The sequence below is a fragment of the Anomalospiza imberbis genome, chromosome Z (genome assembly GCF_031753505.1).
Source record: "Anomalospiza imberbis isolate Cuckoo-Finch-1a 21T00152 chromosome Z, ASM3175350v1, whole genome shotgun sequence".
NCBI classification, from domain to species: Eukaryota; Metazoa; Chordata; class Aves; order Passeriformes; family Viduidae; genus Anomalospiza; species Anomalospiza imberbis.
Genome location: NC_089721.1, coordinates 19,138,240 through 19,159,188, shown reverse-complemented (window position 1 = coordinate 19,159,188; position 20,949 = coordinate 19,138,240). Strand labels below are relative to the sequence as shown.

Below are 20,949 nucleotides of genomic sequence, written 5' to 3'. Positions count from 1 at the left end.
TCCAGTTTGAATGTATTCATTTGAAGTGGTTAAGCCACTTAAGCCATTGCCATTGTTCAACCTTTACAATCTTCCCTGTATATGTTTACCCTCTTTTCATCCTTCAGTAGCTAAAGTTCTACAGTGTTTCAGCTTTGATCGCCCTGTGTTAAACACGCACATGATTTTATTTTCTGCACTACAATAATTACTAATATGATAATCAATGGACAACACATTATCTTTTCTGAACCAGTTCGGGCTTAAGCCATTCTTCTTTAGTCTGGAGAGCCCCAACAATGTACACGATTTCAGATGACTGCTCTCACTTTACTTCCAATATATTTACATCATAATATACTATGCAAAAGTCAAAATCTTTCAAACAGTTCTTTCAGAAGCTGGCAACATAAATATGTCCTGGGTTCAGTGTAGCTATATTTTATGAAGTAAAAACAATGCCCAGACTTTGGAATAGTGGCAAGTTCTACAAGCCTTCAGGCTTAAAATATGAAATTAAATAGGATAAAGCTTATTTATTTCTTGGTGAGAACTATTTTCAACAAGTGCTGGCAAAGCAACCTGTTTATAAATAGAAGGGCTCTGCAATGTTTTCTCCAACAGTAAACAAAACACAGTGCCAGACATTGTGCATATTCCCAGACTTTGGACTTACATCTTCTTTACTAAGAGTTTGATGGAAGTACTTTGACAAGAAATTTTTAGGCATAGTTCAGGCACAATGTGAGTGTGGACTGTTCTGAACAAACAGTTGTGTGCCTACCACCTGTTTTAAGTGGAGAAGAACTTAATAGATTGCATTCTGGCTGTTCTGTGCCACCTGGTTTCAGTAGCAGTAAACATCCCCTTAAGCAGTAAATTAATTAATTCAGATAAAGTTTGTTCCATCACGATGTAATGATCTGAAAGAAAATGCTTGATTCTTAGCATCAGAGCATCAGTAAATTCTGTTATTAACATGGTCTGTAAGAATATTCTGCAGAGCATCTGTTTCTAATATCTTACAACTCTCCATTCTAAATGTAAGTAATCATTCCAGAGATAAAAAATACATTCAGATATCTGTCCAAAGAATATATTTTATTATTTTTTTTTTCCCAAGCTTTGTTGGGCTACAACCAATAACCAGGGACCATCAGCAGATGAATGAATGAGTGTGGTGCTGGCTGGTAGCACACTATGGACACCTCCAACATCCACGTTCCTGGCACAAGCAAACTCTAGCTCCTAGCTCTGAAAACTGTCTTTTGAGATGTATCCTGTAGCACTACATGTGTTACATGGAACAACTGGGGAACTCTCTTGTGGGATGTGCTTTTAAGTTCTCCAGGCTGTGAAATACTGTGCACTAGGTAAACTCACAAGAGGTTCATATCACAATCAAAGAAACTCTGAACTTCCTCTGAGCAAGGGTGGTCCCTATCACTACACAAGCTTGTTGTATTGAAATTTTAGCTTTAACAGTAAGTAAGCAAAGAGAAAATCTAAACATATGAATGTTTTGAGATATCATTTAGTAGATAACTTAATGAACAATATAAAATTATACTGTCATTTTAAGACCTCTTTCCCCATTGCAAATATTTTAAGACCAGAAGTTTCATGTCTTCTTAAAACACTCACTTCTTGAGAAAGTAGATCTCTAACAAGCACGTCTTAACTGCCTACAGATTTTTCAAATAAAAATACTTAATATAAAACAATATAAAACAGTACTGCTACTGTTAAACCCTGTTTAAATTAGATTTTCCGCTTACTCTTTGTATGTTCCTGTTTCAGAATCTTCAGTCATAACATCGTTCAGTCCTTCCACTGAAATGTTGATGATACCACAAAATTTATCTTGGATAACACTGTAAAAGAACAAAAGTTATTTTGGATAACATTGGAAAAGAACAGGAAAGTGACTTAGCTAAAGGAACTGCACAGGAAATTTGCTCAGTTGTAAAGTACATTTACTGAGAGGTATTTTCCTCGCTTACTGCTTAGCTGAGCATGCTATCAAGCAACTAATTCAGTATTTTTTTAATTACTAAAAGGCTTCAAAATATACAAGAAACATTATTTTTAAATATAACAGAACTTAGTGTGACACTGAAAACCTAGAAGTAATTGCAAATGAATAGAAGAAAATACACATTAGCAATGTCCTTGACATTAGGAGTCAAGAGCTGAGTGGGAAGGGCACGTTCCTTCCTGCAGGGAAGAGAGCAGTGGCTTCTATTCCCAACATATTTACACCTTTTCTGCCATCACTATTCAATGCATAAACCTACACAACCCCTTGAGCAATGGCTGTTCGTAAAGAAGGTACATTCCCCTACTTACCTGTATTTCTTCAGCCTCCTAGGTAGCCAGCTCCCCACAGTGGGTGGAAAAACCCTGCAACCAGTTCTGCAAGAATGTGACTTTCCTGACTGTACAGAGAAAGGGCAACAGGATTTATCTGTTTAAACACAGACACCTTCTGCCATTTGACACATGAGGCTATTTAGGACTAATGCAAAGGGCTGGTAGGTATCACTTGTGAGTTAAAAGGCAGGAGTATCTTTACTCAGCATGACCTGAAGGCTTGACTAGATAGGCCCACAATGCCCAAAATTACACTGAACACATTTACATTTGCCCCTGCCTTGGGAAAGGACGTGCCTGTAGGGTAAGGGCATAGGAACACAATCTCCCTGTGATGGACAGAGCGGGGGACACAAGCACCCAGTTAATGGAGAGGCAGCTGCTGCTTCTGCTCCATTCCCTGCTATGGTGGATCTAATGCCAGAAACATGCTATTGTAGAACATGGGTAAACATGCTATAGTAGAACATGGGTTCTTGGACTCCTACTCTATGAACTGCAAAAGTGTGAAGACAAACCGCAAGTGAAAAGATGTTAATCTCAGGAATACCTCTAGCTACATGCAGCAAAGAAAGAGAAAGGACCTAACTGGTGACGCTAAACTACAACCCTTTTCCTGGAACTGCAACTGACTGAAGCACTTTATTGATCCCTGTTTGGAATTTCAGGCTGAATTCTCCCAAAAAGATGCTGCCGATGCTGCTCCCTAAGAGGCAGAGGAGGAAGCATACACATTCAATTTATTTACAGGCACTGAACATGAACTTCTTATATCATACTTCGATTGTAGTTGATCATTGTTTTAACACAGACAAATCCACTTCCTAATATTCTTTCATTTCCTTCTTTTATTTCCTCTTCTTAAAACTGAAGATAGGGATGAACTCCTTACACAACAGCAACTGCTTCTGAAAAATTTCTTATCATACACACAACAAAATTTTACACATATGACAAATAGTTAAATAAAAATAGATACCTTGGAAAAATGCTTATCAAGTTAGAATACTAAGCATAGAAAATATTTCTTTTATACTTGTTTTGATAAAACTGTAATCTCATTCGTGATCCTTTCTTTCAAAGGGATTAGTTTTTGTCCCCTTTTTGAAATTCAGCTACTGCTGTATGCCAGAATCTGAAGTGTATTTTATAGCATCACTCTTGAAACTCTTGAATTCCACAAAATGAAAACTGACATGATTTTTACTGTCTGATTGCCAGCTATGTATTTTAAAAGACACTTATTCCTTTGCCAAAAGGCTTCCCTATCACATTCAGAACAGCAAAGGATTGCATGTTGTGAGACTGAATCTCTGTGAGGTTCTGCAGACAGCAAGCAAATAACCTACTGACCTCACAGCACAGCTAAGAAAGTCAACAGTGTCTCAGCTGCTGGCACAATGAGCCCTCAGAGACAAAGCAGGCTTCTTCACCAAGTCAAAGGTCCTGCCTAGCACACCTCCATTAAGACTCTTTGCCTCATCCTTGTTTTTGAAACACATCTCTGGGAAAATGCCATTAACACATGGAAGTTAACATGGAAGTTAATATTTTCCAACAAGCTGTCCTCAGATTCATGTCAATAGTAGACAAGGGGCATTCAACAGAGAACAAATGTAAACACTTTGAGCCCTGGAGAAGTAAACTATGCCTTGTTCCTACACACTATTAATAATACAGGATGCTGTCTGATACCTGTATTATTTCTTCCTTCCAAGTTGCATGAATCCCAGAATGGTGTGGGTTGAAAGTGACCTCAAAGGTCACCTAGTTATGACCCTGCTGCCATAGGCAGGTCACCTTCCAATGCACCAGGCTGCTCAAAGCCCCATCCAACCTGCCTTAAACACTTTCAGGGATGGAGCATCCACAACTTCTCTGGGCAAACCAGTGCCTCATCACCCTCACAGTATGGAATTTATTCCTAAAATCTAATCAAAACCTACTCTCAGTTTTAAGCCATTTCCCCATGTCCTATCACTACAGTTTCTGACGAACAGTCCCTCTCTGGCTTCCCTGCAGGCCCTTTCATAGACTGGAAGGTTGAAGCGAGGTCTCCACATAACATTCTCTTCTCTAGGCTGAACAGCCACAACTTTCTCAGCCTGTCTTCATTGGAGAAGTGCTCCACTCTTATCAACCTTGTGGCCTCTTGACTTGCTCCTGGAGTATCAGGTCCTTCTTATATTGAGGACCCCAGAACAGGATGCAGCACTCCACTTGGGGTTTCATCAGCACAAAGAGCACAAAAACATTGTCCTTGATAGTTACCACAAAAGCACATAGGGAAATCATTAATTTCTTGGAAAAAATATTCCTACTTTATAACATAAATGAGAAACAGTATTTCACTTTTTTAGTGGAAGACTCACTAGAGTTTTTTTGGGTTTTTTTCAGAAAAAGCAAGAATGCAGAACACCTTTCAAAATGTAATTTGCCTGTAGCTTTCAGTAAATATAATACCTTTTCTTTTCTCTGCTTTCTTTTTTTTCCCCCCTTTAAATGGGACATACAGTTTCTTTCTACTGAAGACCCATTGAAATATTTACCAAGTATGGAGCCATTAAACAGTGCAACTATTTCCAGAACACAAGACACATGCTGGTGAAAAATAAAGATACCACAGACTCACATTTTAAAAAAAGAAGCCTCAAAGTTCAGTGGCAATATAAAATGTATCAGTCCTTATTTTCATAGATGAGAAAGCATGCCATGCCACTCAATATAATACCTTTTGAAAAGAGACGAAGATTAGTCTGCTTATTTCAAGAAATAATTAGAGAAGTCATATGAGCGGATTCAAAGAAGACAAATGCTGCATTCAGATGAATTTTCAGAACAGAACAGTTAATACGTTTCATACAAAAATCTTAAACCTGGAGGAAGGTCATTTAAGCAGTTCCCCCCTTGAATTGCATACAATCCAGATTAGCAATGAAACAAACAAAATCATCAGGCTATAACTGGTTTTATATCTACCCAGTCTTCCTAAATTATTGGGACAAAACCTCTTTTGGTATGCAGCAAAAGTAAAAGGCCCACAATTAGGACCTAAACACTTCATAATCCAGTTTCAAAGATATAATGACTGTATTTTTTTATTACAGTAAGGGTATTTTATGCGGCCTGTTAATAAATTCACCTTACCAATACAGAAAACAAAATCTAGCATTCAGAGCAGCTTCCATAAGAATCATCTCGAAACTCCTATTTTCAAAGTTTGCGTAAGTTTTTAGACAAAACAATAAAAGCTTTGCAAAGGTCAGAACAGACCCCATCTGTTATGAAAATAAAAAAGATAGTTTGGGGTTTTTTTTCATTCTGTCTATAATTTGTAATGCACACAGCTATCTACACAACTTATTATCCTGAGGTTTTATGTGAAAATTCTTAATTTTTATTTAAATTATATAGTCAACTACTGTAGACAAAGTTCTATCATCATAATAAAACATGTCTTGACATATTCATAGTGGTGCTTAAATAAAATGGACCCTGTATCTCCTTTGTATATCCCTCAGAGAAGGAGAAAAAAAAATCTCTATGAGAAAAAACACTTTTTCAGAGATAAAAAGAAAGATAAAACATTTTCTGCTTTTCTACATTCACCAGGATGATGCAATGAATGCCAAGAAGAGTTTGATTTCGTATCTTTACTAGTTTACATATTGAGAAAGCTTAATTAATTCCTTTTTCTTATCTCATTAGCCAAGGAAAGAGGTGGAGTGGGACAAACAGAGATTACTCAGCACATACTGTACGTGATGTAAATGATTATTACACACAAACCCCCCCCCCCCTTCCTTAGGAGCTGCATAGTTCTAGGGAGCTCCTAAAGCAGCGAAGTTGCAGCTAAGACTCTTTCCAGGGGAGTCCTATGACTAACCATAAACCTGATCTTCACGAAGCACCACTTTGCTTCATGAGGGCAGACTCAACTAAGGCTTCTAATTATTCCCCAATGATTTTAATGAACATATGAACCACACGTGTACATGAAAAGGTTGGTTTCCCCATGTGAACATTTAAATACAAAAGATACTGACTGCTAAAGAAAGGCATTTCCCTCATAACTGCATAATAAATCTCTCAGTGCCTTGTTAGTCTAATCCCTGTATTGACATGCTGGTTATTTGAGGGTGTCTCCACTCCAAAGGATGACTTTCAACGGCTCTAACTCTCTGCTGCACAAACAGCTGCGACACCAGTTTCCTTTCATGTTCCACCACTACAGATGGTGAGATGCATACCTGGCAAACAATTCCCACAGCAGCTTGTCAGCGAAAAAGATGCACCTACAGAGAGAACCTCTCATGCCTTTCTGTAAAGAGCAGCTGTGGAAACCAGAGCCTAAAATAACAGAGCTGCTCCCTGACAGATTTCCTTGAGAATTGAGAATTAAGTTTATTCAGTTTTTAACCTTTGTGTGCTACCAAAACTCCTCTGTAAAAAAAGGCATAGCAACATTTCTAGCAAGAGAAACTTAACTAGTTTCTACTGCATTTGAAGTCCATTATTTCTGAAGGTGTCCACATAAAACCAAAAATTTAAAAATATAGCATATAAAATTGCATAACCTACTACTGTGCAATCATTAATTGTGCAGTTGTTATTAAGTGAAAACAAAATTAGAATTTATCACAATGAATTATGTAGGAGAGACAGAAGGTAAAAAAATGGGTTAAAGAGGAAGAGACTGCAGTGGATTAGCCTCTGAAAAAAAAGTGCATAAATTACAGTCAGTGTTTTCCCTTCTTAAAAGCATTTGCCCATTATATTTAACATCTGATCTTAAGTTAGAAAACGATTTTATAAAATAGTTTCTACTCAAGCAATACTAAACACCTTAAGCTTTTGTCCAAGAAGCTGAATTGTGTGTTCCCTAGAAGTATTTGATCTATGATACAATAAATTACAGACAAATACAATAATATTTCATTACTCTAATAACAAACAGTGAAGTCATACTTGCATTTTCACACCCACTCAGTGCAGTCAAGATTTATATATGTCCTGGTAGCAGATAATAGATTTTTCCCTGCTGGAAAAGAACTGCAGATGGACAAACAAGATGACTGGGACCTGTGCAGCCCAGATACGCACAGAAGTTACACCAGCAGGAAAGAGAGGGGATAGAATAAGAATACTGAGGGCAGCTCTGGCTCAGCTGGAAAATGCCAGAAGCTCCAGGCTGGAGCCTGGAACAGCAACATACTTCTAACACAAGTTAAATCAACACCCTGGAGGAAGGTCTATCAAAGCATTGTTCCCCACGTTTCCATGAAGAAAATGGTCTAGCTGTAAATTGTGTAACTCATAAACAACATGGCTGAAATCTCTAGGGCTCAGGCCTGTAGAAGAAAAGCAGCATCTACAAAACTAAGTCCCATTGGCTGAAAATCTTATAACATTAGACTATTTGGCACATAGTTTCATGACATTTAATTCCAGAATAAAGTTTGAATTATTGAAGTAACAGAAAAACAAAAATCACAGAAATTCAGAAAATAAACCTACAGCATACTAGATATAACCTGACAACAACAGAACACCAACATTTGAAATAGAAATAAAGTTATATGCAAACTATAAAAGAAAATATCCCTATTTTAAAGATGACGTTTTAACTAAGAACACATATCCTGATCTGACACCCCCAAATATAAACCAAATATGTAAATGTTTTCAGCCATTAATTTGCTATTATATACTTACAGTGTAGTGTATTTCTTCTATTTGTACCTCTTATCTAGCTAAAAAGTCCCTCAAGATATTACTACATAGATGACATAGATGATGATCTTCTATTTATCAGCTCTATTACCTTAGACATAAAAAATTTGGTCATTACACTTTGGTAAATTTCAACAGCAATTTTGTTTTTCTTAAGTCCAGTTTGGGGTATTTCATAAAAGGATACAGATACACACTAATAAAAAAGTCACTTTAATATATTCATTACACACACTGAACATACAACTCTGTATATTACAATATGCTCTAGGTATGCAGAGAATTTGTATAGTTTGAAATTTTTCTCTTACTCAAGAGTTTGAACATGCTAATTGTAAATGCGCTTTTTTCCACTGTGCTTTATTTAATAGAGGAAAAGTAGAAACTCTGCTACAATAAACACATGAAACACTGTTTTCTGATTCCCCAAGATTTCTTGGCTTCATGATCCTACTAAGAGCTAATGTCTAGCTTGCTTCACAATAGCTATGGAATTTCTATAGGAACTTACACCATTAAGTATGGAAAATAAATTAAAGTGTACTTTATACTGCATGTATACTTGTGAATAGGTGAACGATTACGACAAATAGAGACTGAGGTTAATAAACTTATCCATGTTAGATTGAAATGACATATAATGAAATAATCAATAAATTTCAAAACACTCAGTAAGCAAATGCTGATGCAGAACCCAAATTGTGCCATTTTCCACAGTTCTATTAAGCAGTTGAATTTAATTGGTGGAGGTATTTTTACAGAATCGAGTTCTTGATTTCTTGACTTTTCATATCACAGTTAACACCAAATCAAATGAGATAAATTACAATGATGAATGTTCAAACAAGATGACCTGTGCCTGACTTTCTGATACTGTTCGCTTGAGCAGCCTTATTTGGTCCAGTTCTGAATGTTCCACTGATTTCTGAGTTAGAGACTGCTCTGAGTCAGTTATGTTGTATCTGCCAGGCTGGTAAAAGCCATAATATTCTATACTCTTTTCCCCTGAGTTTTCCAGCACCTTTAGTTTTTGCCTAAACTGAATAATTTTACAGATTAACAACAGGATAACAGCACAGGCCAGAATGAAAAAGGCTAGTAAAATATCAAAAGCTTGATTCAGCTTTTTAATCTGTTGTGTACAAATCAGGGTTGTTTTTAATGATACAGGAGCAGGATCTGGTGTAAACAACCATTCTTCTTCTACATTTCTATTAGTAGGTATAATTTCTGCTGGTATTTGCACTGGTAATGTTGATAACACTGTAGCTGCCGGTGATGCCACTTCAACAGTATATTCCTGATAAGGCAATGGGGTAGATGATGTAGCTGTAGTTCCCTCCCAGAAAGCAATATACTTAGTTTCTGCAGTGACAAACTGTTCCAATGTGTTGTGCCTGTTCCCTTTATGCCAGGCCATCAGCAGAGTGGTAGCGCTGTGATGCACCCCAACAGATCCCAGACTTGGGGCAGAGCCTGGGCTGGCAGTGGGGCCAATGCAGTTTGAAAACCAAGCCCCTTTCATATAATGCAAAGGTCTACCACGCATACTTTGAGGATTCTGACAGTGAATTTTTGCAGAAACAGAAGATGATGCTAGCCAATTAAGTAACGCAAGCATTTTACAGCTGCAGTTCCAAGGATTAGAATGTACCTGTAGACGAGTTAAAGATACTAAGGGCTTGAGCAATTCAGGTTGTAACTCTGTGATTTTATTAAATGCTAAATTGAGTACTTTAAGTGACCTCCCCATTTTTTCAAAGGTACCATTGCCAATACTGGCTATTTTATTTCTGTCTAGCTGTAGATACATTAAATTGTTCAATAAGGTAAAAGTGCTGGAATTTATATTTTCTAAATCATTATAACTTAAGATCAGCTGGCTAAGGTTGTTTAATCCAAAAAATCCATTTACAGCAACACATTTTAGCTTGACATTTTTCAAAGACAGATATTTAAGCTTATTAAGTCCCTTAAATGCAAAAGACTGAATTGATCCAATGGGATTGTGAGACAAAGAAAGTCTTTCAAGATTTTTGAGCCTTCCAATAGCATTTGATGGCACAAGTGGTAAGTTGTTACCTTCAAGAAACAAATATGCAAGATTTTCAAGATGATGAAATGCTGCGTCTGATATCCGTGAAATCTTATTATTTGCCAGGTTTAGTGTTTGGAGACTTATCATTCCCCAAAAAGTCCCACTTCCAAGGACACTGAGACGATTTCTTTGAAGAGTTAAATATCTAAGAGAAAGAAGATCACTAAATAATCCTCTGGGAAGAAAAGCTATTTGATTTTTCTGAAGGTATAAACAATGAAGATTGGAAAGCCCTTCAAAGATTCCTGGATCCAGGCGTTTAATATTATTGCTATTTAGATGCAAGTAGTACAGTTTGGGGAGCTCCACAAAAGCTTTTGGGTGTACATACAAAATACTGGAATTATCCATGTAGAGAGCAGCAAGGTTTAGAAAGCCTCTTAGATCATTTGGAGTGACATGTGATATATTATTTCCACTGAGGTAAACAAGAATTGTTGTTTTTGGAAGGTTCCAAGGGATGCTTGAAAGCCCTGCATTACGACAGCTAACTTGTCTCCCTGTGCAGAGCTGACAAGCAGATGGACAGCCAAAAGCCTCCTTCTGGAGCAGCAACAAAAGAAAACAATTAAATATATACAGGAATGCTCCTGGGCAGGGTGAAGAACTTTGCAGAACACACATATCCCTGTCTTTGGGCTTCTTACTCCTCTCTGACTTCACTAGTAGAGATAAAAAGAAGTATATAAATATTATTAATTCAAATATATTATATATATTAATTAATAATTATTTTAATCTATGTGTACAGTCATAAAAATATTACCATCGCTCTCAAGATTGGTATTTTACGTATTATTCTTTCATGCCAAACAAGCAGTTTAGAACTCCAACTTACTAACTGGACTTCACTGCAAAAAAAATTTCGAAGTAAATGGACAATTATGTAACTATACTGCTAACATAGCCAGAAAATATTTAAATGGCTGTAGCATAAAGGTATCTAAGCTGCCAAAATAGCTACTATTAAATTAAATCTACTATATATTCTCTCCTTCTTATAGTTAACCATCACTATGAAATGTTTTAGAAGCATCCAAGTAGAAATGCCAACTGTAAACAAATTACATTTTACTGGCAAATCACTTACAATTTGAATTTTACTTTAATAAAGGTGAGTTACATTTAAAATAAATAGAAGCATTTCCTTACCCCAAATCTGAAGTTCATTATTTCCGTTATTTTGCTGTTTGCAGTCCGCTAGACTGTGTTATAAGCTGACCAACTACACTCATCTGTGAAACCTTTGTAAAGGCAGTATTGCTGTGTACTACAGCACTCACATTTTTGCCCCAGGGTTCCCAACAGTTTGCTCAGGAAACTAAGAAAGAAGTGCCTGAAGTCAGGTTGCCATGGATACAGGAAACCCTGGGACAGGAAGCCATTTTATCTGTGCTTCAGAAGTATTGTTGGAAAGGAAATCTCAATTATTTGTTTCTAGAAAACCAAAAACTATCTTAATCTAACTGCTAGGTTTTGTTGGTTGGGGTTTTTTTTGGGATTTTTTTTCTGTTTTGCTTTGGTGTTTTTATATATATATTTTTTTAATCCACTGATTTAACTAGGAGCGCTTAAAAGAGTTTTATCTTAGTTAGGTCTAACTTTCAGAATAAAGCACAACTATTTGTAACAGCACTACTGCATTACCTGTAACTCCCTTATCTTTCAGCCAGAACGTGAAATGCTCTATTAAATTGGTAGCAACACTTACACTGCTTGTCTGTCTACAGAGCCAAACTGCTGCCACATGCACACACATTCCAATGGTCTGGCTGAGAGGGAAAAGATACACACTCTGGAGAGAAAAGCCCAGTGTCTCCTGCCCTCTGACAAGGCACAACCTGCCAGGAATGCCAGAGAAACCTATGAAATCTTAGGATATGATGAGACCCACATGATGTGGCACTAAGCTGCTATGTACTTGTATTTCTGACCTGATCCAAGCACTTTGTTAAGTCTCACTGTAGGCCACTCTTTTAAAACCAAATTTATCCACAGAGGACTATGAGATGGTTTCCGGTTCCGAGAGCCACACCTTTCAAGCACAGCTTTCATTTCCTGCAGTGTCCCCTGTGCAGAAAAAGACTACATGGGCTATAAATATCCCTCTTGCTTAAGGACCGGGGATTACACCCTCAATTTATCCATCACAAAGAAGAAATGCAAGGAAAGCTCAGTCACATTATCAAAGACAGAAAGTGGAGATTAAGCCTACAAATAGTAATGTAACTAAAACCCCATTCTTTTACTGCAACAAGACCTGCTCAGCAAAAGAAAGATGAAGTCCATCAGTAGCCATAGCCAAAAAAAGAGGCACAACAGCAGGAGAATCAAGTCCCTTCAGCTACAGTGATCTCACACAGGAAGCACGAGTTCACATAAGGGGTGAAATGTAACCAAGTTGTCTTTGTCTATATAATCCAATCTGAAATGCACGCTTGAGAAAGGGAAGCAGAATAGACAAGGACATGTTTCTAAAGAAGCTTTCTTCCAAATACCTAGTCTAAAATAAGAAATCAGTAAGTAAAATTGGTCCATGGGCCATTTTAGACAAAGCCTGTATCAGTTACAGCCCAGAATTAGAACTGCATTTGCTTCTTTTTCTCTGAGACCAATAGATCAATAGGAAAACTAATTCTTCTTCAGATTTGAATATTTATTGTCACACTTTTTTTTCACAGTATTTAACATAATTGTTGACATAGAGAAAGTAAAATAAAATGTCATGTCATTTACTGTATAGTCCACAGGAACATTGGTGAAGTATCCTGGATGTGGGGGAACAGAACAGTAAGAGTAAAGGAAAAAGATTATCAATACAGTCAGATGAGGGACTGTTCAGAAATGGAAAGCGACTTCAAACAGGAAATTATCTTCTACCTAGACTTCACTGCCTATAGTCTCTTTATATTGAAACCTATATGTATAAAAAAAAAACCCCAAACAAAATAAAATTATTCTTCCAAGGCATGCTGTATGAAACAACATAACTACAAGAAGTAAATAAAATTAAAAAAAATAGTTTAAAAGGCAAATGTTCATAGAGCTCTCTTTTTGCAAAATGTCAAAAGCAACACATTTTGAAAAACTAAAGGAATTAATTAAGCTCTATGGTATATCAGATAGCATGAACATTTAGAGGCACCAGTAGAGCAGTGACCAGATAAAAGAAAGCTGATGACCAGTAAGTGGCTACATGTCTCTGTGATCTTGCACTGAAAGTACCTTATGAATATTCACAAAATGTTTGCTTGAACCCTAGCTCCACTGTGGTTCTGACCACACTGACTACTCTTCTAACAGTTGAATCCCATGCCCAAAATGGGGGGAAAAAAAATCTTAATCCAGATCATGGCTCCTTCCATTCTGCACTAGCAAATCTAGAGAAATCCAGCTTTACACTTTGTACACTGCACCTGAAGGCCTGCAGATCTGATTGCAATGTAATTTTGAGTTATTATTTCATTAATACTACATATTGTTAAAGTATCTGAAAGCAATATCTGTTAAGAACAAGACACAAAATTATGCACCACATAACTTTTACCATTTTGGGGAAAACCATAAAGGCTGGGTGAGAAATGTGTAACTTGGATCAGCATTTCTCAAAGTGGCTCATACTTAAGCAATAAAAATCCATCACTTTTTGAAAACTGTATGAAAAAACCCAGGAAACACTAACAAGCTTAGGCTGGTCTCATATTACATTCACTGCAAATTTTCTTCTGCAGAAAGAGAACTACTAGGTGTGTACTTGAATACAGCTTCACATGGTAACAGAGAAAATTATTTTTGAACCCATAAGTGAATTTTATCTTAATATACTAATATTGATGAAGTTACTAATGCTATTGGCTTTTTAATATTAAAATCTAGTTCAACAATGACTCCTTGTAAATACAAGCATGAAGCCTGAGTAACAGCAATTTGTCAAATTGTGCATAAAATGACACGTCAAAGTAATGGGAAGAACATACATGCACTTCACCCATGTTATATTAAAGTGAATATAATGAATATTAGCTGACACAAACTAGTCATCCAAATCCCACTTATGTATAGCAGAAAACATGCAACAGGTTCAAAAATAGGGTCTAAAGTAAATTTTTGAGAAAGGATTTCATTCTCATAATTACTACAAAATTCTGTTAAAGCCCACAAATGAGGGCAACCAATTTTTACCACTGTAATTATTCTTTTAAGCTTGTAAGAGTGAAACTATTTATTGCCCTCCCATTATATATGTAGCAACCATCTGCTCTTGCAGGGCTTCCTTCCTTCTACTTTTATTCTCCACAAGTAGGCTATTGTACAAGTTTATTTTTTCAAACACCTTCTTCCTTCTGCCCACATAATCTCTAGATATGACCACAAATCAAAGCAATTCAGGAATTAAACTACTGCTTAGGTAGCACAGACATCAATATTTAATTAACATCCAGTAGGCAGGTGAAATGTTGACACCTTATTAACTTATCAGATCCCAAACCACTTTTCTGTTTTTCTCATTATCTAGTTTACCTAAATATTTCTGATTGTCTCAAATTTTGCAGATTCCTTCTAGCATTTAGTATTTCTGTTTCAGTAATAATCCTGACTTGCTGCTCCATGTACTGAAAATTTGTCTCTTCCACAGCGTGAAAACTACAAAATTATTTTTCCCATTGAGGATATGAAAATAAGTTTCCATTCCATAAACCTAATTTGACCTTAGACTCCAGTAAAATAATATGACAGAAAGCTCTTGTGAAACTAGAAGCTCACTTCGAGAAATTAATTTCTTCTCTTTATTTAAAAATCTAAGTCTTCTATGAAGCAACCACTAAGTTTGTGAACAAAACAGTATTATAAAAAGGTTGGCCGTGAATGTAACATGCAGATATGATATACTGATAATAACACTATAGCTTTAGCCTTTACTTTTCACTGCAATATTTAGCAATGCTCTTCAAACTATAAAAGCATTAATGTACTCAATATGAATGCAATTCAAACCAAAAAGTCCAAAGAACTCAAATTAATTTCCCAAAATTCACCTTCTAGAAATTTAATCAAAACTAAACTCAATTCCAAAACCACACTGCCTGCTAGTTTAGGAGACAGGACGGGCATACACTTGGCATTAACAACTGATAGCTCCAAATATTCAACAGACAGAGAAAACTTCAACAGTTCCTAACAGCAACTACAGAGAATACCCACAGGCAAAATACAAAAGCTATTTCTTAAAATACAAGCTTTCTTTTTACTACTGCAATTTTTAATAGCAATATCTGATGTTTTGTTTTAAACACACACTTCCTCATTAAATTGTTTGAATATGAAACATTATTTTTCAAGACAGTACTTATTTGCAGAAGGTCTTGTAGTGACATGGGTTGTGGTGTTTATCACTTCTGGCATCTTATCATAATAGTCTGGCACTGTTGAAGAAAGTCACTGAAAAATCTCAGCTACTCTCTGGCAGTCTTAAATTTCACAGAGTACAGCACAGAGATGAGATGCACCAAAATGGCTCAAAAAAACACAGGTGCAAAACCAGCTGTAAATCCATGGTTTGAGTTTGGGATTTTTTAAACTTTTCTTACAGTCATGTGATATTTACACATTTTTAGTAATAGGCTACAATTCAGTCACTACTTATTCAGCTCTGATTTGCAAACATGTAAACCATACTTTGCAAAGAGTTTGAAGGAAATTAGTTAGTATATTATCTTTTGCTTTTATATAATTAAAATCTTAAATTTTAGGGTAAATCATAATTAGAATAGTTTTAGGAAAGACTTCTGAAATATTTTATATAGGCCATAAACAAAAACAAGATAACAGCAGCAACCAAACCAGTTTAATTTTTTGCAACAGTTTAGCTGCAATTAGTGACATAATTTCTTGCTATCACTTGGTACATTTTCCTTGAAATCAAGGCTTAAGGCTCTTAGGGGAAAAGATAATATGCTCCTGACCAGTCCACACTAGCAATCAAGTGTCGGAGAAAAATTAACAGAGACTGTGAACAAGGAAAGTTTAATGAGTGCATCCTTTTACCAAAGCCATAATGTGACATGCAATTAAAGAAGTTGGCAGTGCTCTGTGTAACCTTCTGAATTATGCAGACTCTGATAGACAGGCTAAGACCAAAGCCACATTTTTCAATCTTATCATTAAAATTGCACCATTATCTGTCAGGCAAGCTAAATAAATTCAAGGCCAAACACTGATGACAACTGTAAAATCATAATTTAAAGAGCTCCTTTAAATGCTAATAGTCTATTAGAGGTGTGGGTGAGCACTCCTTTAACTAGAGGGATTAAAAAAAATGGAGAGGAAGATAAAGTAGCTTCAGAGTACCATCCCTATAAAGAAAGGAGGATGTACAAGTAATTATGTAAGAAATTCTGATTTTATAAATGAGGACATAACTATCCTGAGGAGAACAAGACCTTTTATTAGGCACTTTCTTGCCATTTAACTAATATTACATATAGACAACTTTTTGAGAGGAAAATTAAAATTTCTAACTAAGTAATTTTAACAAATGGCAGAGGCAAAACTCTGTAATAACCTAATGAAGATTTTTAATTGCATACTCTAAGTGCTTACACTCAAAAAATGCCAATTATCTAACTGGCAGAATTCATACTGGCTGACATTATCAGACTTGATACACAATGAGAAAAAGCAGACATTCATTTACATAATGATTAGAAACCTGGGCAACCTCTTAACCCCTTCCACACAATACATAAACATACTTAACTCAAAGGGGTAAAATGAAAACTACTCATGTACCAGAAACCAAAATGAAGAAAGATAAATTAAAATGCTTCATATTTTAAGCTCAGTAAAGTCTTCTCTACTTCAGAATGGTACCACTCTACACAGGTAGTCCCATCAAAAATTAGTCTATCCACAAGGACCACAATTTGTGGCCTGTTTTGGAAAGCACTGACTTTGAGTGAAAGTAAATATGGCAATCTCCCATTCAAGAGTGACAGACATAGCAGAAATTACACTGACCGGCAGAAGGGCAGTGCTTAGCTTTCAACAAGGTGTCAAATGCTACCTGTGGGTAGTTAGGTACAACCCCAAACAAGTCTGATCATTAATTCTATAATCCTTCCAAAATCTGTTTCCATTTCCTTATTAGAGAATAAATGTTCCTATCACTCTTTAGCATCTTCCAGTGTTGTGTTCCACTAAAATACACACAACTGTAGAAATAAAAAGAGATACCTACTTTCCTAAATAAATCATTAAAAGCTTTCAGTATCACCGAAGGACATTCCAAAACACTGTAATTCTGACATCATACTGCAGTAAGCAAGCTAATTATTTCCACACAGACAGATTAATAGATATAGGTAGAAGGGGACATAGTACTATTTTAGCTACTTTGGCATCAGGAACTACAAAGGATGCTGAAGAGCTCAAAATGCAGAGCCCTAGGTAGTGGTGGAGGCCCACACATTTTCCACAACAAATAGGAGGTCAGTAGCAGACTGCTGCTATGGACCATATTCACTAGGCACTATGTTAGAGACCAAAGGCACATCTAATAAAACTCAACTCAGCCTTGAAGAGTACTCCTGCAGCTGTATGTTTACAATCAAGCCATTAAATATGACTGAATACAACAGCAGGCAAATCATGACATTTGTGAATTTACTCATCCAGGTTGCTGTCACACCTCATATCTCACACTCTAGCTTAAATACAATTTTCCTCCAAAAAACTTCAAGTCCTCGCGTGTTTTTCAAAAAGCCATTCCTGCTAGAGCTACTGTGTGTCTATCCACACCTCTCATGTACCAAACATGGAGACACTAACTCCACAAGTGCATCCTTACTACCTAATTGTTACTGATCACCACTTAAAGACAGAAGTCTTTAACCTATTTTTTGAAATAGTAAGATTTTTTAATAAATGAATGAAATGCATGTGGATAGATAAGTGATAAACAGTCAGTAAGCATACAAAATATGGAAAATATTGCCAATGCATATATCTGTCAAACACCAAAAAAAACATGCTAACATTAACTGACTGCACTTGGATAGCAAAAGCAGGCAATTATATAGGATTTAATTTGGGCAAACCCCTAAGCAAGACCAGGAAATTACTGTTCCGTGAAAAGGTGCTGCAACACACTAATCAGGAAAGCTGCAGTTATTGTTCTTCTTTTAATATGAATTTCTAATCACTAACATGATGTGCAGCTGCAGGAAGATAAACAGGATGCTAGATCGAAGGACATGCATACACGATTAAAATGCAGCACTACTGTTGACACCAAAAGCATGCCATAACTTCTCTCTCTGCCTAGATGAGAAAATTAGTGTGGCTAACAATTTGTCACTTCATAACCTGCTTAGTCAAACTAGTCAGCCCAAGAGCCACTGTGAACAACTGCTCTGTAGAGAATCCTGTCTTATCTGCTCTAAAATCCTTCACTCATGACACTGTCAAAGGTGCTGTACTTGAAACAGAAAATTATTTGTGTCAAACTGGTTTTAAATTAATAATGATAGAAGTTTTACCTTTCTCTAAAATGCATACCTTTCACTAAAAGTCCAGAGTTCCACATATTTGTAATTATAAACCTGATCACTAACTAGAGAAACAATTAAAATCAATGAAGTAATACTACAGTTTACACTGAGAATACAAAAGGTCACTGTTTAAAACTTTCCCCAACATTTCATCCATAAAACAACTCTGAGGGAAGAGTGAGAATACACGTCATCTTCATTTTCCCCCCCACTGTTTTTGTCTACTACCTCTCTTTCAACTCTAAAATAAACCAGTGCTTCAGCTATAGGCTAGAGGAAGCAGCTGGTAAAAGGCAAAAAATTCTCAGCAAGTGTTAGACACAGCACAGATGCCTGTTTTCCTTTCAGCAGAACCTTAAAAATCTGAGCTTGCTACTGGTACCAATCCTGACCACCACAGAGCAGCAAGCTGAGGGAATAATCTCACTCTCACCTTGGCCTTCCCAAGAGAGCCCATCAGCCATCCACAGAAGACAAAATTCTGTTTTGCCTCTGCACTTGAGAAATCCTGAACTTACCTTGGATATCCAAAGTAAAATCTAATCAGGCATCTGGTTAGTGAGGCATTCCAACAGGAAAAGTTACTTTAGTTTTTCTTGAAAACACATTAATCCAAACATTTTGTTTAAATACTGTATTACATTTCAAGCAATTTTTTGCTTCAACTGTGCAAATGGACTTGCACAAGAACCTTGCAGATAGAGGATGCAGCAAATATGTGTAGTATAATCCCTGAGATACAGCAAAACCAGAGTGACTCACATTGTTCTAGTGAAAGAAACTATCAATTGACAATTTATTTCACACACTCTATCTGAATCTAAGTTTGACAGTCTATTAATTGTATAAGTGAAATTTTCATAGCTTTGACATGAATATGTCCACTAAGAAGAGACTTTTTATTTAAGAAGCAGCTTTCTTAAATGATATGGGTAACTGAAAAATAAAGCAGTCATTTGCAGAAGGTTTTATTAAGTTAAGGACTGCCAGAAATAATTGGCTTTTACAGCAGGAAATCTGGAGCAGCTGAACATAGTTCATAATAACATGGTTATCTAAAGAAATTTATTTTTTTCCTTCCTCTCTCTAACAGAAACTTCACAGGAAGACAGATGTGGTTCAGCACCTTAAATTTTAGCTAACACCTCCTCAAAAACATTTCAAATATACTTATAAGCAACATAATACTGTTATATTTACTGGGAAAAAACTCTCAAAGCAGCTGCTTCGTTCACCTTTAGCTAGATGGTTATCCTGACTATCCATGTGACCAAAAAAAGGGAAAATTTCTGTGCATATAAAAAGAAATGAAGCCTCTAAATTACACATAAGTGTTCCCTGACTTTTTTTTTAGATGGTGACTACATAGACTAGAGCTTTGACAGATACTACATAATCTACAGATACTAATGTAGCTTTTAGGATTTGGGAGCAATATCTAAATTCTCAACAGACAATACAACAGACAAGACTGTTCAGGAAACCCAGTAGACTAAATGTAAACTCATGCAGTCTTGTCTTCCTGAGTGTCAAAGAGATGAAAATAATCTGAAGGTAATGACAGACTGAACTCTCACCTAAACGTGTTATACATGACTTCTAGTATTGACAACTTAGAAGTCAGTGGATTCAGCAATTTCATTTAAAACTTTCATTTTCTATGTATATCCAGCAATGATGATGGCTACTGAAAGGATAATCGTAAAATCTTCTTGCTATAAAACCTATAGAGCAAAACCTGTTTCACATCAGCAACACAATCTTCCATAGCAACTCTTTCTTCTATTTAATGTCATAAAGGAGAAAACCAGGATGAAATTTCAGATAACAGGAAAGAAAACTGAACATTGTTCCCTGGAAGGGACACCAAAATAGTAACATGTCAACTAAAGCAACTACTTAATCAGAGATGAGAGAAGCAGATAGTTGTAAGTTAATATGAGAGTCAACAATAAAATCTGCAGTGCTGGTTCCTCACTTTAACTAAATGACATTTCCTATGAAATGGAAGAAAGGTTACTGTAATGCTATGAAGCCAAATGAGAAGTTAATATAATGCAGCATGGAGATTATATCTTTTTAAAGTTTCTCTTGGGGGAGAAAACCAAGCAAATAAAACTATTTATACTGGATATTTAGCTGCAGAATTGTGAAATACTTTAAAAACAATTCCAAGGGCCTTTGAAGCATTCTTATTTAAGATATTGTATATTTGCT

At 36.1% G+C, this 20,949-nt stretch overlaps 2 protein-coding genes across 3 annotated transcripts in view; both read right to left on the bottom strand.

Annotated features, from left to right (window-relative positions):
* Positions 1-20,949, bottom strand: part of IPO11 (importin 11) — a 79,736-nt gene that overhangs the window by 6,990 nt on the left and 51,797 nt on the right. For both annotated transcript variants that reach the window (XM_068176507.1, XM_068176506.1), the window contains exon 30: positions 1,758-1,853. In XM_068176507.1, the coding sequence (XP_068032608.1) occupies positions 1,758-1,853 (96 nt within the window). The remainder of the gene's footprint in view (positions 1-1,757; positions 1,854-20,949) is intronic.
* Positions 7,667-20,925, bottom strand: LRRC70 (leucine rich repeat containing 70). Its single transcript, XM_068176509.1, has 2 exons — positions 11,336-20,925; positions 7,667-10,845 (listed from the first exon to the last, which is right to left on the bottom strand). Exon 2 carries the CDS (start codon positions 10,805-10,807, stop codon positions 8,909-8,911), a length of 1,899 nt encoding a protein of 632 aa, XP_068032610.1. The 5' UTR covers positions 10,808-10,845; positions 11,336-20,925; the 3' UTR covers positions 7,667-8,908.